The sequence below is a fragment of the Serinus canaria genome, chromosome 11 (assembly GCF_022539315.1).
Source record: "Serinus canaria isolate serCan28SL12 chromosome 11, serCan2020, whole genome shotgun sequence".
Taxonomy (NCBI): Eukaryota; Metazoa; Chordata; class Aves; order Passeriformes; family Fringillidae; genus Serinus; species Serinus canaria.
This window is the reverse complement of record NC_066325.1, coordinates 7,322,044-7,339,445: the sequence shown is the minus strand read 5'-3', so window position 1 is coordinate 7,339,445 and position 17,402 is coordinate 7,322,044. Positions and strand designations below refer to the sequence as shown.

At 41.5% G+C, this 17,402-nt stretch overlaps 2 protein-coding genes across 2 annotated transcripts in view; both read left to right on the top strand.

Annotated features, from left to right (window-relative positions):
* Nucleotides 1–5,167: 5,167 nt before the first annotated feature.
* Nucleotides 5,168–17,388, top strand: C11H16orf87 (chromosome 11 C16orf87 homolog). The gene is made up of 4 exons (XM_009090604.4): nucleotides 5,168–5,371; nucleotides 8,954–9,050; nucleotides 11,168–11,350; nucleotides 16,850–17,388. The coding sequence occupies exons 1-4, from the start codon at nucleotides 5,306–5,308 to the stop codon at nucleotides 16,966–16,968; spliced, it is 465 nt and encodes a 154-aa protein (XP_009088852.1). The 5' UTR covers nucleotides 5,168–5,305; the 3' UTR covers nucleotides 16,969–17,388.
* MYLK3 (myosin light chain kinase 3) overlaps nucleotides 11,335–17,402 on the top strand; it is a 50,613-nt gene continuing 44,545 nt past the window's right edge. Inside the window, exon 1 of the mRNA XM_050978791.1 lies at nucleotides 11,335–11,350. The gene's annotated coding sequence lies outside the window, so the exon portion shown is untranslated. The remainder of the gene's footprint in view (nucleotides 11,351–17,402) is intronic.

Sequence of the window (17,402 nt, the reverse complement as noted above, 5' to 3'; positions counted from 1 at the left end):
TTTACTGTTCAGTTTGTGAAGGCCACGGTTGAGTGTTTCTGACTCTGCTTGTCCTCCCTCCAAAATTCTGCCCACAGAATGACCCAATCGAGTGCTCTGTTAGAAATTCAAGTTCCAAGAAGTCCATTTTTGTTTACTTGAAGCTGCCGCAGCTGTTCCAGGAGATTGCATCCGATTTTTTTCCCATAAGCCTTTTTAACTTTTGAAATGTCAGGTTTTGGAGCCTGTATGTTTTGACACTTTACTTTTAAAGTTGTCATCAGTTGTGTATCTGGAAAGCTGAGTGCTCTCTGAGCCTGGCAGTTTGATAATTAGCAGTGTCATGTCCCTTTTTTCTAGGTTTGATAAAAAGAAGTTCAGAAGAAAATATTTCAAGCTGTGGTAAGACATGTCAAGGTTGGATTTATCACAAAATCAGATTGGATTTTATAGTAAGCTTTTATCAGATGACCTGAAATGTTAAAATTATTTTAAATTCTCATATTTACATTCAGTGGTTACAAGTAGATTTCCCACGTATCTTAATTCAAGTTTATTTCATGGTTCCTTAGAAATCAAGGCTGAAACGCTACTCAAACTATTAAAGATCAGAGTTTGGACTGTAATTTGGAAACACTCATTTTGCTGGGGGAAGAGCACAAGTTGACCTTTGCTCTTGGTCCACATGCTGTTGTTCCACCCCCAGTCCACCCCCCAGAAAGGGCTGGAGTAGCACAAAGTCTCCAGCCAGCACTGCCCTGAGTGTCCCATTGATCCCCCACAAGTAAAGGCACAGATCCCCTGACATCTCTGTCCCTGCACTGGTGACAATCCAAGCAAGCCCCCTGACCTTGCTTGCAAATTCTGTAAGGCTGCTGGTTAGTGTGGAACACAGGGCAGCCTTGGATTGAGGCTCCACACCTGCAAATGCACTTGGCACAAGCCAAAATAGTTTTAGTAGAACATTGGAATAATATATGCAGAACTGGAATTCAATAGTCTGGGTAATTTCTTAGAAATGCACACAGGAAATAAATGGGATGAAACAAAGCCTTTCCATGGTAAATGCAGTATGAAATGGTGTTAGAGAAAAGTATCTCTCTCTTTACACATTGTAAATATATCTGCAAAGGTTATTTTAATACAGATGCTTTCCTGGACATAAATAGTGTAGGATGAACATGAAATCTTGAGGCAAAGTTGTTTCTGAATGAATGTGCAAATCATATGAACACAGGTTTCAGACAAACCAGACAGTGAAGGTGGACAGTGCTGCTTACCAAGGTTCTTTGATCTCCATATTTTGTTCCACCTCTAGTCATAAAGACACAAGCTGCTTTTCGTGCAGTTATAAGAAGCTAAAATAATTAATTTCATGTTGATGGTGCCAAGCTGGAGATACAGAACAGCAGCAAGTGCATAAATACATGGAAAGGTAGATGGAGACTTGGAGAAATAAGGGTGATAAACAGAATAGCAGCTGCTGTCACATGTTCCGTTCTGACAGACCTTCAACAAGCTGCTTTGCCATGAATAGTTGCATGGTTTAAACCCCATGATTACAATAATGACATGTGGTAACAGCATTCATTCTGCTGCTGCTGTTTCATTGAAATAGAGATTCTGGATAGAAAACTGCTCTCAATAGCTTAAAATGCCAAAGTCTTTTTAATGATATTTGGAAATCTTTGAGCATACTAAACAAATGGAAACCACATTATGAAAACCAGGTTTATTCAGGCAAAAAGAGCAAGGTTTTCTGTATTCTGTGTTGTACAAGTAAGGAGGATGTGTTTCTTTTACTGTGGACTACTGCTTATGGTAGCAGTTCACAATATAAGGAGTGTCTTCAGAGAAATTACTATTTCTACTGTTCTTCAAACTGAACATAAAACTTTAAGATTTGGTGCAAAGCTCAATGCAGTCCACTGCAACAGTGCCAGTTAAGTGACTTCATACCTTAGTGTTTAACAACTCATTATTTCATGATAAAGAGAAAAAAAACCCAACCAAACAAACCCCCCCCCCCCAAAAATAGCCCAACCTCCTTCCCAAAAACTAAAGTCAGATGGAATGTGTAATCCATTGAATTATCTTCATAAGAACTAATTGAAAAGATGCTCTATGAAAATAATGTAAGCTTTTGGTGAAACTATATTAATTGGTAGAAACCGAACTATTCAGAACACCATGTGGATTGTAAAAAAGTTTCCCACAAAAAAGATGTAATATGTGAGAATAAAATGTTGGAAGCCTTTTTTTAGGGAACTGTAGGTGCTACTGCCATTAGATAGCTTAAATTATCGATATTTTAAGAAAAGCTTCTTTTTAAAATCTGAGGCTGTGGCCTTTTTTTCTGAGGCAAGCATTAATGTGCTCAGCTGAGCCAGAGGCAGGAGCCAGCCAAGCCTGGGCTTCCTGAAACCAAGAGGCATCAATGCTTAACAACACTGAATTAAAAAATGCTTTGTCATTGGGAAACACTCAAAATTTAGCTGTACTTGGAGAACAAAGCCAACATTTGTGCCACTTAAATGTTGGTCTTGCCCAAATTCAGAGTAATGGGATCTCAAAGGACTTGTTAGGCACGACTTTGATTGCCTGTGAAAGGACTCAGAGGGGGCTCAGATTACAGCTGCCCTGAAATTTACTGGTGAGAAGCACAGTAACATTATTTAGTACTATAAACTATTATTATTATCAAAATTACCAAAAGCAGAATAATAAAATAGGATTGAAGCTTGCCTGTATAATCAGTGTATTTTTTTATACAGTACTTTCTTCTTGCCAGTTGAATACTGTCCCTTTACAACTTCAATTCCTTCATGGCAACATTGCAAATATTATAATCTAGCTCTTCCTATTATTTGTAATTTTGCTCTCATGCATCCTAATCTTGTATTTTAGATATAAGTTAAGAATTCTCTAGACAGTACTTTGGCCGTGGAAAGAATAATACCCCTGCTGACTACAGCTGACTAATTAGGAAGTTGTTACTTAACCAGGATGTGTTTTATAACCTTTTTGAGACAAAGTTGCAGAGCACTTCAGGAATTTAATTTCTCAATTTGCTGTGTTTTGTTAGCACACTGGGGCTGACAGAGTCCAAGGCTGTCAGCTCTCCTAGGGGACACTCCAGGAGAGTAGGATGCTTCCAAATTACCTGGAGTGCTGAGCAGAAATACAGCTCAGGAGTGCTTCTCTCTCCCACTCTGAGGTGGACTGGATGTGTGAATTGTTCCCACTTTGGAATTTTTGTTTCCTTGTAAGGTTATAGTTGCACACCAAAATACTGCCCTGTGCAGGCAGTTGATGTGCCAGGCAGTGGAAACAGCTGAGCCTTTCAGCTCAGCTGGAGTGTCTGGTGGCAGCAGCAAAGAAAAGAAGCCATCAGGCACTTACAAAGTCACCTGCAGCTTTTCATAAGATAGAGACATTGCAAAATTTTCTAATTTTCTATTTTAAATTGGTGTAAAAGACATTCTAAGTGAGGCTTGGTCTTGCAAAGTGCCTTGACTCTGTTAAGAGAGAAAGTACCTGTACCCTTAAAATGGCATTTGTTGTTTTTATCTCAGTGCTGCACTGAACCTCTGAAATTATATAAAAGAAATAGTTTTGAGCTTTCAGAACTCAAAAGTAATGTTTTAAAAATTAGAATAACATGAAAAATACATGTATGGTAAATCAGTTTTTTAGCTAGGAACTATCTTGTTTGCATTCAGTAAGGAAAACATTTTTGTTTTTATGGAGAAGTTGAACAGCTGACTATTTGCTCTACGAAGAAAAGCAGGGTATTGTCATAGATCTCTGAGCTCTCTTGTATATTCATTATTTTATTTACTAGATACTGTTACTATACTCAGCAGAGCCCCCTGCTGTTGTGAATCCTCCTCAAATACCTTTCTATGTTTTGCTATGTCTGGACCTTATCAATTAGGAAAAAAAATTAAAAATCCAAATGCACGCTCAAGATCCTGGTTGCATGGATTTGTTCTGGATTCAGGATCTGGATGTTGTGCCTACGTAGAACATATTTGCTTTCTGGCAGCAGTCACAGTTTATATGGAAAATAAACCTGTCTTGTCTTTGTGTATCTCTGGAGAAACACCTGCGCCAATGGACTGGTATAGGCTGGAAAAAAAAAAAAATGCAGGGAGAACAGGGAAACAAATCCACCCTCTGAGTCATAAGTTAAATACTGAGGAGGAAAGGAAAAGGACAAATGAGGCAGGCTAGTACCTGTGTGCACAGCCAGAAACCACCACCCTCATGGGGAGCCCAAGGGCTCGCAAGGACACAACAGGACCTTCTCATGCCCTGGGTGGGAACCAGGCTCAGGGCAGACACTTGTGGAAGAGGAAGGAAAAAAATCAACAGGTTGTCCCGGAACAGGAGAGGACATTGCAAACGATGTTTGATTCTTTATTCATCATACTGTGTTGGTAGTAAGGATGGAGAGGGCTGGCGTGACAATGTAGAGGATACTCGCTAGGACATAAATGCAATTATGTGTCAGAAATTCCCTGAAGAGCTGTTCCTGTTGCTCTGGTCCTGGTCCTGGTGGTGGTCTGGCAGTAGCACACTGTTGTCTGAGGACATTGTACTCGGAAACATCCCGTTTGTGAGCAGAACCCACTAAAAGGCATAGCCAGACACCGCGCCCTGGGACCACCGGGCTCCCACCAGTGCAGCGGGGGATGAACATCCCCCTCTGCTCCAGTCTTGTCTCTTTCTGAATTGAGATGGAGACCGGAGAAGTGGTGTTTGGTGCTTTCTGACGGCAGGGACATTCAGGCAGGCTCCCTCATTCCCGCTCCCCCCGCCATTCCCGCTGCCCTCACCATTCCCGCTCCCCTCGCCATTCCCACTGCCCTCACCATTCCCGCTCCCCTCGCCATTCCCACTGCCCTCACCATTCCCGCTCCCCTCGCCATTCCCGCTGCCCTCACCATTCCCGCTCCCCTCACCATTCCCACTCCCCTCACCATTCCCGCTCCCCTCACCATTCCCGCTCCCCTCACCATTCCCAGCCCCCGGGCCGTTCCCAGCCGGCCGCCAGGGGGCGCCGAGCGCCTCCCGCGTGCAGCCAATCCGGCGGCGTGGGCGGGGCTAGCCGCGCGCGCGCGGAGGTGGGCGGGGCTTGTCCTCCGTCGGGGGCGCGCGGGGCTCCTCCCGCTCCTCCCGCCACCTCCTCCTCTGGCCGCCCTCTCACGCTCCTCTCGCCGGCTCCTCACTCCACCTCCTTCCTCCCGCTCCTCCCGCTGGCTCCTCCCGGGGCGGGCGCTCCGGCCGCGGCCGTGTCAGCCCAGCCACGGCAGCAGCGAGCATGTCCTCCAGTAGGGCCAAGAAAGTGAAGATGGCCACCAAGTCCTGCCCCGAGTGCGACCAGCAGGTGAGCGGCTGCCGGCGGACGCTGGGCTGCGGAGGGCGGAGCGGGCAGACCGGCTCCGTGCGGCTCGAGTCGGTGTTTGTGCGAACTAAATGGTTGTTGCCTTTGCAGCTTCTGCATGGAATGTGGGTTGAACGCCGCATCCCTCTGGCAGGGTAGCGGAGTAGTTGTGTTGTGCTGAGGGGTTTCTGCGCGACTGCAGGACCTCACGTTTGTGTGCTGGTGTTCTTTAGTAACTGTGTGATCTGTTAAAAATACAATGAACGAGCTGATTTATATAATGCAGTTTGCCCTTCGGATGACTGATGTGCCCGGGGCTGGGCGGGAGAGGGCTCAGAGGTGGCGTTTTCTCAGGGGGTGGTCGGGAAGCAGCGAAATGGAGACCTTTGGTGCAATTCCTGCCCGGTCCCGAGTGTCCACCCGAGCGGTCGGTGTGTCCCACTGCGGGTTCTGCTGTGCACAAAATGGAGCTGCTCACACTCACACAGAGCGGCAGCTGCTTGCACCGCTGCCGTGTCAGGAGCCTGTCTCCATTTAGTGGGAATGATGCGAGTGCTGAAAGCAGCGGAGCTCGGAACAATGGCCCGGCGCTGCGGCGGCGGCCGTGGGGCTCGGCCGAGGGGCAGCGCCTGTCACAGGCACTCCGGGGGACATCGGCGCTCTTCGGTGACCCTGGAAAGTCACCCCCGTTCGCTGCTTTAGCCATACCTAGAAAAAAATTAAATAGCCTCATATAATTTTTCTCTGCTTGCATAGCTTTAGAAAAATCGCATTTTTTGTTCGGACTTGCATAGTTTTTACAGTATTCCTGCCCATCCTGGCGCAGCTGGGAGTGCTGAGCTGTGTGTGGGCGTCCTTTCATGTTTTAACCAACAGATCAACCGCTGCAAATGCACGTTAGGCACGTCACTGAAATACTATTTCTGAGAAAAAAATCGTGTGCCAAGTTCTGGTTATTCAGTTGGTGAAAGGAGAAACGAAAACGAGTGAGAAATCGAGTATGAGATTGGTGTAGGTTTTTTTGTTTTTTTTTTTTTTTTTGGTTTTTTTTTTTTTTTTTGTGATGAATGTAGTGAATGTCAAACTACCAGCAATAAGTAAGGAAACATTGTAGGATTTTTAAGCTGACGTGAAAAGTGTCACTATGTTCTGCACTTATTTGTATATCATGTGTTTTAGCTTTTGTCAGTGTAGATTTTCTGTTAGCACCTCCTCTATGGCTTCCATGGATTTTATGTGCTTATATGTCCTGCCCTGGCACACATTGCTCATAGTGGAAAACACCTTATTTTCCACTGCCAAATATTTGAGAGGGAGCAAGGAGCTAAGGCCTACAGTACAAGTCAACCCTTTGCAGATTTTGAGGAAACTCATATAATTCTAATCTGTGTCCTGTGCTGGTGTTTCTTAATTTCTTCCATGAGCAAGGGCTTAGCATTTGTTTCTGATTTTTTCAGTAGAAGTGGCATGAATGGAAATATTTAGACAGCCACAATTATTAGAGCGAAATACTGAGTAACACTTCTTAGACTTCAAAACATTTTTCTGTTGTAATTTAGATAATATATCATATTTCAGTATTTTCACAATCAAAGCATAGCTCCTTTAGCTAAGGAGCCTGAAGTACTTGCAATCAATCTGAGGAAATAATAATCACTTCTTAATTTAGCATCAAGTAAAATGTCTTGTATGAGAAAAATTCCCTTTTTATTAGGAAAATGCTAAACAGTGTGAAATAGTGTTTAGGACTCTTTTGCCTTAATTATGTTAAGGATGTTATCAGTGTGGGTCTTCAAAGGATAACTGATAGTGATCAGTTTCAGTGATAAACCCCTTCCCCCAGGCCCCCCACCCTCAAATGCTGCGCACCCCTACGTGCTAAACCTGTAACACGAGAACAGTATTGTTCTCTTAAACACACTTGAGTTCCTTGAAAAATACTGACTCTGTTCCAATCCCCTTGGGTGGCTTTGCCAAAGTTGGTTTTTTTTAGGTCAAGCCTGGAAAGGTAATTATTTGAGAGACCCAAGTGTTCAGAAATGGATTTAGCTGGAATTCTGTGTCACAATAAGAACACACACAAGTTACCTGTGAGATGGTGGGGATTTAATATTGTTACACTGACATATGAACAAGGAGACAACCCTGCACACAAGTCTGCTAAATTCTGACCTTTAAAGTTCAATAAACTTCTGTTGGACTCGTTTTTGTTGTGTCAGTGTCCCCTTAAAGGGAGTTAAAATCTTTGGTTCTGCATAACCAGTATCAAAAAGGCTATCTGCAAGCTTTTTGTAGGGTGAAGTGTAGGAGTTCAGATGTGCTACAGAAAGCAAAATAATTTGTTTATTCTGAATAGCAGTTCAGTTCCTCTTTACAAATTCACGAACTAATTTGGTAGGGTTTTTTGAGTCAATAGAACTGTGGAACTTGGTTCTTCCCCATGTCTGGTTAAATTGAGGGGGCAGTTGTGGTTCTGTGCTCCTGTTTGTTTCAGTGGATATTGGCAGACTTGTAGTGACCTGTTTTATAGAATTACATTTGAGAAATTACCTCCTGCCTTATTCCCCCCACTATCATGCTTCAGCATGATTCCACTTTAATGTGTGTTATTTAATCTCTTCCAGATCTCTGCCTAAACTTGCTTTGATTAGTGTTTTCAGTCTTAAACCTAATCAAAGCAACATGGGGTATTGCTTACTACTCTAAAAGATCTCAAAAGATCTTGGCACTAAGGTAATGAATTTGTAATTTATCTGGTTTGGTTTTTTTTTTTTTTTTTTTATTGCTGAGTGGATTTTTGTTATTTTTCCTATTAAATGTGGCATTTCTTGTTTTACATGGTTATTTTCTGGGTGAGCATGCTGCTGCTATCTGCTTAGCTGCTCAGAGGCACTGTATTCTCTCAAACTCCTGGGCCTGCAGTCAGTTCTTGCCTGCCTGGGCTGGGTTATTTGCATTTTGAATTAACGAGGTTCCTTCTGTACCCACCCGGCCTTGTCTGCAGCGCTGGAGCAGAGCGTGCTGCAAATGCATCTGTTTTGCTTCAGGCTCTATTGTGCCTCTAAAGCTGCTCCTCTCTAAAGGAGCTGCTTTCAAATCCTGCTGAAAATGAATGCATTCACAATGTACTGACGGTTTAAACTCATAATTATTTTTTTTTTTACAAGTATATAGAGGAAGCAAAACTGGAAATGTCTGACTGATTTGACTAATGAAATTTGAGAGCTCTGAAGAGAAACTAATTCTATTTTAATTCAGCCTTCCTTCAATGCTCTCTGCTTTCCCCCACCCCCTTCCTGTCAGTCTGGGGAAAAGTAGTGGAAAGCAATCACAACAGCTGTACATTTCAAGCTTGATTTTTAACAACTGCGTAAAGAAAAGGCTTGGTGAGTGATTTACAGCAGAATCTGGCTTTATTATGTTTAAATACAGTAACAGGACAGACTGTAGTTTGCAGTACAGACTGAATTTGAAGAGCTATCTCTGAGGACAAAATGTGAGTTACTAAGTGTGTTTTTTCTTCATGAGACAGAAGTTTGGTCATAACTTGAAATTATCTGAAAAATTTGTCTATTGTTTTCCCAGGTTCCTGTTGCATGTAAATCATGTCCCTGTGGCTACATATTTATCAGTCGAAAACTCTTGCACGCCAAACGTGCTGAGAGATCACCACCCATCACAGGTAATACTTCCAGAGTGGGGGAGAAGTGAGCTTCAGTTCTTTACCCTTATTTCCCGGAGGGAAAAGATAGTGGATTTTACTTCTCTGTGTAAATTGATTGTTGTCAGTTCAGTTTTCCTTCAATTTGTGCATGGTAGACTTTGAATATGTTAATTTTTCTTGATTTTTGAGGAGAGGAGGAAAGCTGGTGTTTTCAGTCTTCCTTTGTACTCATGATGATGGCATTTATTCTGTGTATGTTCTAGCTGCACGCATTGATCACTATGCAAAATAACCCCTTACAAAATGCTTTGTGTTAATCCTGTTTTGAAGCTAAATGTGTAGAGGTCCCAAAAGGATCTGATTTCAGAGCACATGCCGATTGAAGCTGGGTTTTCTGAAAATAACAAATTGGTCATAATGTTTAATCTAAAACTGGGTGGATCTTGCTTCTCTCTCCATGATTAAATTAAATAGTGCTGTTTTTAGTGCTGACTTGTGTGTCTTTTGTTGATGGACACAGTAAGAAGTCAGTTGAATGTGCTTTCTGGTATGAACAGCATTCTCCTTGTGTTCATTTATATCACTTCCTCCAGTAGTAGGAATTAGTCAGAAAAAGCCTTACAAGGAAGATATATATTAAAAAATCCCCCAAAAACCTGACCCAAACCTAACAAATATCTGATCTATAATACCTACTTTTTAAAATAATCTACCAGACCTACAAAATGGAAGTCAGCTATTTGATGTTTTGTAGCAATGTTTTGAAGGATACCACTTGTAGGAATTAGGTGACATTATGCTGACAACTGAACTTTCAAGGTGGAGGAGGTTAAGAATGTCTCTGGTAGATTGGTATTGTTGGTCAATTTTCTTTCCTCCTCCTGCTTTTTTGATTAATTAGTTACCAAAGGAAGCTGAAGGCCATGATCTGGTTGTATAATTCAGTTTTGTACAGAGGAAATACACCAGGGGAGGCAAAATGGAGACATGCTTGGAGCTATCCTGCTGAAAAGCAGCTCTGGAAATTGCTTTTTACTCTGGGTGTGACCAAGCACTGGAAAAGGTTGTCCAAGAGGTTGTGGAGTCTCCATCCTTGGAGGTGTTCAAAAGCCTCCTGGACATGGTCCTGGGCAGCTGGCTCTTGGTGGCCCTGTAGGAGCAGGGGTTAGGGTCTGAAGAGATTGCCGTGCTGTCTCACTCTGGCTGTGACACTCTGAAGTACAGGTTCTGTAGGAGTTTCAGTGACTGGACCCTGCTCTCCAGCTTGTGCCCTGTGTCTGTACAAGATTAAAGGCACAACTGCAGCCAAAGGAAATCAGTTCCCCAGAGAGATAACAGTAGGAGACTGTGAATTTCTATATCGTGCTCCTAAGGTAACCACAACTTCTACAAAATGTTGTTCTAGTGTTTTCAGCAGTGCAGCTACTGTGGAATGGTGCTGCAGCCTTACAAACATGCAGCTAATCCATGAGTGTGCTGTGCTGACTGTACTATATTTGGTACCCAAGCTCATTAATTCATGCTTAACTTCCAGATAAAACTCATGTAAATTCTTCTTTCTTTCTTTGACTGACTTGGGTGTTGAGGAGAACAATACCTGTTCAGCAGTGAGCATGAGGGGGCCTGTCGCAGGCTGGATGTGGTGGGGCACATACAATGTGTTCTGAGGTGTTCACTGCCAGCACCATTGACTCAGCATTCAATTTGTCTGAGCAACAGCAATGATTTCATTGTTAGTGTCATAGGAAGCCCCAGTGCTGTGGTGTTTGCTGTAGGATAAACTTTTCTAGTGGAACAGATACAGAATGTAGTGTCTTACAGGCTGTGATGTGTGCAGTTTCTGTTCACATCTTATCTGGGAAACAGCTTCTTTTGTACCAGCAGACATCACAGGCTGCAAAATGCTTTTGAAGTAATTAAAGCGTTGATGCTTGGAAACAAGAAGTGAAGCACCCTTCTGGATCTGGTACCTTAATTTCTGTGTGGATATTGTGCAGATGCAATTGTTTTGTAAAGCTATAGGCATCTGAGCATTTGAAAGGAAAAGGTTGATTGGGTGGGGTAGGCATTAAGAGTAAATTAAGAACAAAGGTGAAAACAGCCCTGCTTCATGCCATTTCTGTTCATTTGCACAGAAAACAAGAGTGAGGCCAAACGGAGGCGGACAGAGAGAGTTAAGCGAGAGAAGATAAATTCTGCAGTAAATAAAGACTTAGAAAACCGCAAAAGATCCAGGTCTAACAGCCATTCAGACCAGAGCAGACGAGGAAGAGGAAGACCTAAGAGTGCCTCAGCGAAAAAGCACGAGGAAGAAAGAGGTATGAGAGCTGCAGAAATCTGTTCTTTGGATTTTCTATTTGTATCTTTTGTAATCAGCACACCTTTATACCATTCAATAAGCAGACTAGTTCAGCCAGGTACCTGATACCTTAATGTGAGGAAGGGACTGATTTGCATGTGTAGAGACCTCTGGTTTTATGTTTCAGTGTCTGATGAAGCTAACTACAAAGATCTAAATCTGTATTTTTAGCCACTGTATCAAGTTTCAACATGTAGGTTGAAAGCCATTGGACTGAAGTGTTAAGTAGGTTTTTGGTTGTGTGTTTTTTGTGTGTGTGGGTTTTTTTTGTTTGTTTGTTTGGGTTTTTTTTTTTTTTGGTTTTTTTTTTTTTTTTTTTTGAGGTGCTGCTGCTTTGTATCACAAGGAGAAACCATATAATGCTCTCTGTTGTCCGAGGGGGGATTAGGATGACTGGATTACTTAAAAAGTTTCTTGAAACCTTTTGGAGGGCCAAACTAAAAAGGGCATCTTGAATCACTACTATAACCTGAATTTTGGTCCTGTGTTTCTGGAAGGAAGAATGCCTCCTTGTCTGTTAAGGTTCCTTGGTGACCTGCTGGTTTTAATCATTGTGCAAAATGATTAGAGAGGCTGTTACATAGCTAGAGTAATTCTAGAAGCCCTCAAGAATGTAACTGTCACCTAAGGTTCTTCTTGTTTTAAGAGCCTCTTGACACTGCATTTTCTAGCTGTGTTTTTGGAGATAGTAATTTTAGACTTGAGTTATGAATCCAAAACTTAGCATGGGCTTCAGAAGGTTGGAAGGGAGATAAAAGGGGAATGACAAAACTTCATACAAATACTCAGCAGATATTGTTCCCAAAACTTCTGAAATCTTGAAGCATATCATGTGGCATAATTCAGAAATGGAATAATTTCTTCTTTCCACCTTGCAAAATAGAAATAAGGTTGTTAATCCATGTTGGAAATTCCTTCAATTTCTGACTTCTCAAAACCAAGTTTGGTATCTCTGCTGTTTAATGTAAATCTGTTTCTTAATGTTTCTTTAATGTAAAAACAAAGTATAAATTTGAATTTGTTGGGGTTTTTAAGTGCTTTCAATGTGGGAAGAGGAAGTGGAATTTAATTTCTGTATATTTTCCAAATAGTAATTGTTTTACTGTAACAGAAATGCATTTTGTAGTATCTAATCTCTTCACTATTGCAAATGCCTTACTGATGTGTGTAGCTTCTCTATTTGTTAGTGACCCAGGCTGAACTTTGGTAGCTTTCTAGGCATTTAACTGCCAGTCTAGTTTACAAACAGCCTTGGTTTTAAAATTCCAGTGAGCTGGTTGGGTTGCCCTATAAAAATGAATCTTCTTTTTTGTCCCCTGACAAAGAGGAGAGCAATGTAAGCAACCAAAGGAAAAGATCCATTTTCTTAAGACGTGTTTTATAATTTCCAAGAAGCAAGAATTTGACAGCAGGAGGGATAGTAAGAGAACATATTTTCTGTCCAAAACTAGGGTGAAAATTTGTAACCTCTTGCTGCAAACTCCAAAGTGCGACAATACTTCAGTGGTTGGAGGTAGAAGAGTAGAAACCTGCATATAGTGGGATCTTTGCATAAGAGTGTGAATGGTGGGCCTTTTCTTGGTGTTGCCTTAAAGTTGAATCTTACTTGATAAGATTGCCTTCATCTTCTTGTGCTGTTTTTACCCTGCCTTTTCCTTGATCTTGTGATGGCTGTTTCTTCCTCAGCCTCCTGTGCAGGGATCTGGCTCATACCCATTTGTCACTGTCTTTGCCCCAGTGCAGCTCATCTTATTGTTCAGGAGTAAGTAGGTTAGAAGATTTTTTTACTTCTGGTTGTGTCAGAATGTAGTGTGTGTAGACCACTGGGATGATTATCAGGCAGATTAAGAAGAAAGGTTTATATATAAGGCTGTCATGGCTATAAAAATAAATTCAGCAGGGAGCTCATCCTTTTGTAAGTAATTACTAAAACAAGTTAACATTGACCTCTCCCTTTTGAAGTTGCTTACAAAACTGAAACTACTATGTGTGGAGTAATTGGCAGGAATTTTAGAAATGTTATTCCTTTACCACATGTGCTGCTTGATAGTGTTGTTTGTCTATTAAGTAACTGTAATTCTACCACAGTTAAGGTGGTTTTTGTGTCAGTGGTTGCTAGTCCTTGCAGCAGTCTGTATGTGTTGAAAGTCAGCTCTGCAGTACAAGATGTCAGTATCTTATTTCCTTGCCTGTTGTATGTTTCAAGTGTATTTTGGGTACTTCTTACTCGCCACTAGAGGTTGTGCTTTTGCCCCAAGGACTTGAAAAGAAGCCATTACTGGCATGGTTTACATACGTGCCTCCTAATGCATTTGTAGATGGAAAAGCAGGCAGACAGAAAACACCTCAGTTGTATTAACATGGAAGAACAGATCATCTGTACATTTGAAGACCATCCAGCTGTGAAAATTTCCTTCCTAAAGACGCCAGTGTCATCTGTAGCTTTGCTGCCTTGCTTGTCATGCAATTCCATACACAGTGTGCTTGTTCCCAGTTATGTCTATGCCTTTGACTGGTTCTTTTGTGTCCTTCGTGACTGGCTCACATTAGAGCAAAGAGCTGCAGCAATTAAGAAGAATAGAATAAGCAGAAAGGCTTTTTAAAACAAGCTATTTTCCCTGCAGATTTAGCAAGATGGAATGGAGGGGGGAGGAAAGAGGAAGCAGATGTAGATTGAGGGGATATGGCAGTACTGGGACCCAGAAAATTATCCTATCACATGTTTCAGGGCCATGTGATGAGCCTGGAAAATAGGAGCTCCTCCCTGCAGCCTTGGCTTGTCAAAATTGTCACTTAATTTCTTTGTCAGATGTACTGCAATGTATTTTCAAAATACAAACACTCCATAATAATTTGACTCTAATTTTATTGTGGAGGTGTGTTCTTTGTTTTACTGTGTGGGACTGTGACACACAGCTAGATTGGTTCCCAGGTTGCCTTGTTATCTGGTAAAAACCCTGATTGTAGTAAAGCAAACAAAAACCCTTTTATACTGGGGGAAGTGGTATTGGTTGTTCTGAAAGAGGTTACCAGCAAGTAAGTCTCAGAGTAGTAGACTTGCTGAAGCAGACCTGTTACTTAGCAGGCCAAATCTTCATAAAGGTAGATACAGACATTTCAGTATCCTGGTAAAACTTAAATTGAATACATTTTCTTGATGTAAGTTTTCTTTTTTCTGTCATTTCCAGCTGCATTACTCACATTTACTTTCCCAGTGTGGCTATTTGAAGTAACTTGCTATCTTGAAAAATTAATCAATACAACATTTGTGAAGGGGGAGGTCGATGTGTGATCTATACATAATCACTGTTTTAAGGGCTGCAGTATGAAGGGATTGCAGGAGATTTTGGGGATACAAGAGATGTGATCCAGAAAAGCCATTTTTTGCCTAAATAGTAGCCTCTCAGTTGTATAGCAAACCCCCTAGTTTTTAATGTCTTACTGTCTTGTAGAAACACAATACTATTTTTCTTTTGCTCATAATGGAGAATTCAGTCAAAACTACTCTCAGATAAGACTGAAGTGGAAAATTTTCAGAGTGTGTGTGGAAGCTGTGGTATCCTTGGAGTAGTGTATGATAAAATGTCATGCAGGTGTGAGCTCTTCACTTGTTACTGATGAGAACTACAGTTGTCCTAAAAGCACATGAAGCCTGCACATCTGTTAATCCCTCATACTCTTTGATATCAAGATTTCAGTAAGCTGAAGTCTCAGAATAAGGCTGATCTGGGAGGAAGGGAAACTAAGAAATCCACAGTCTGTTAACAGCAAGCAGGGTGTGGTGCAGGGGTAGTATTTTTAATTTTGCTGATATGTTCAAGTTGCGGCTGGATTCGTTTGGATCAGGAAGTATGAATCAAGGGGTGGGGCTAAGATATGAAAATAGAAAAGGTTAATGTGGAATAACCAGTGTGTGTAGTGTCTACTCAGAACTACTCCCAGCATTGTTAATTTTTAAATGGTGAGAGGGAGGAAGTGGAGCAGCCCAGAGTGTACATACAGAAGCTGATTTGTCTTAAACTGCAGGGTAGGACTGGCAGCGCAACTCACTTTCGAACTCATTTCAAACTCAATACACTAGAGGATATTGCCTTGCATAGCCAGGAAGTCAGCAAAAAGCTGGTTTCTGCTGTTTCTGTGTCAGTATTAGATCAGAACACAGTGCTAAAGGATTTTGGAGCTTCTCCCACTCAGTTGTTGAGCACAAGCACTTGATTTCACACAGAAGGCAGTCAGCTGAAGTTCTGTCCGTAACTGCACACAAATGTGAAGCCAGATGAGTGTGAACCCTGTTGAAGGGTAACCCTGTGAGTAGGTGGAGATGGGAGCTGCTGGGATCTTTGTTCCTGGTCGTGCTTTCTGTTAATTTACAGCACTGCCTTTTCTTTGGCTTTCCCATGCTAGTTTAGGTGTCTTGGTGGAGCAGGTGTCAGAGTGTGGACGTGTGTGACTGTGTGTTAGTGAGACAGAGGGGTCTCTCAGGTGAGCTTTGTGTTGTGACTGGAAATGAGTCCAGGCCACGTAGAACCTGGATTAGAGATGGAGTTCCACAGCTGAAAGCTTTGAATATATTTTTCTCTTCGTTCTGTCTACAAGCCTGGTCTTCTGCTGACAAAACTGTTTCTTTGTTGGCTTTATTTTCTTAACAATTTGTGTCAGCTACCTGTGGCTTGCTAAACTGGGATAGAACCAGCCAGGATCTGGGGGAGGTGGTATTTATGCAAGTGCTATTACTCAAGTTACATTATTTTATGAATTTTTGTCGTGTAACTTAGTTTATTTGAGCACTGCAGTATGGAAACTTTTTGATGGCTTCCTGTTATGTGTCTGTGGCATTGAAGCAAGCCAGCAGCAGCACAGGGAACTCATGGGCTTTTACTTGCTCAATGAGGTGTGTTAGCATTGTTCTACAGCTGGAATAAGATGGAAAGTCTGCTGTGTAGAAAGTCCAGAAATGTGCATGATGAAAATTTGGAGCCTGACTTCATCCAGGTGTCTGCTCTTTGGCCTTTGACACTGTCTTTAAACTCCTGGGGTTCTTCCATGTGGATGCAAAGTAAGGGGGCAGAACTTCTGTTTAATGAACATATTGTGAAATAACTTTGTTTTCTTGGATGGGAGGTGGTCATGCAAAAAAAAAAAAAAACCCAAACCACTAAAACCAAAAAAACCTGAAGGAACCCTTGAATACTTGCTTATCTTTATGTTAACCATTCATTCTTCCTTAATTTTTAAAGTGGAGAAATTCAGTCACGCTTTTGGCTGACTCATTCTGTGGCTCTTCCAGCACCTTTGTGTGCCTCTATTACTTCCTCCTCTTTCTTACTCCTCTGTGCATAGGTGTTGATTGTCTAACTTCAATTCCAGTACTTCACATAATTTATTAATTTCTGTGTAACTTGCATTAACTTCAAATAATGGAAAAAGCTTCTAATAGTGACTTTTTTTTCTTCTACAGAGAAACAAGAAAAAGAAGTTGACATGTATGCTAACCTTTCAGATGAAAAGGCCTTCGTATTTTCAGTGGCCTTGGCGGAAATAAACAGAAAAATTATCAATCAAAGACTTATTCTGTAACTTGTGAGCACAATCTGATGCAGTTTTATGCAGGATGGCTAGCAGATTTCCAAGGTGCCATGGACTCTCGGAAAGTGTGTTGTCTGCACCAACAAGGACCATAGCATTTCCTGTTAAAAATTCTACTCCTGTTCTTGGAAATCGAATTCTGTCTCTACAAATCAGAAAAAAAGTGGTCACAAGATTGTGCTGTGAAAAATCAGAAGGCAGATATGTTTCATGCCTTGAAGACAAATGCACAGAGAGACTGCACCCATTCCAGAGCACTTCTTTTGAATTTGCTGCCAGAAATGCAATATTTTAAATATTTTCAGAAATAAATGATTTTCCTTTAAAATTATATATTTCAGATTTTTCAGCTATATTGCAGTTTACGTATGTACAGTTCACATAACTTTTTAATAAATTGATATTCCAATATTTTATTGAACTGA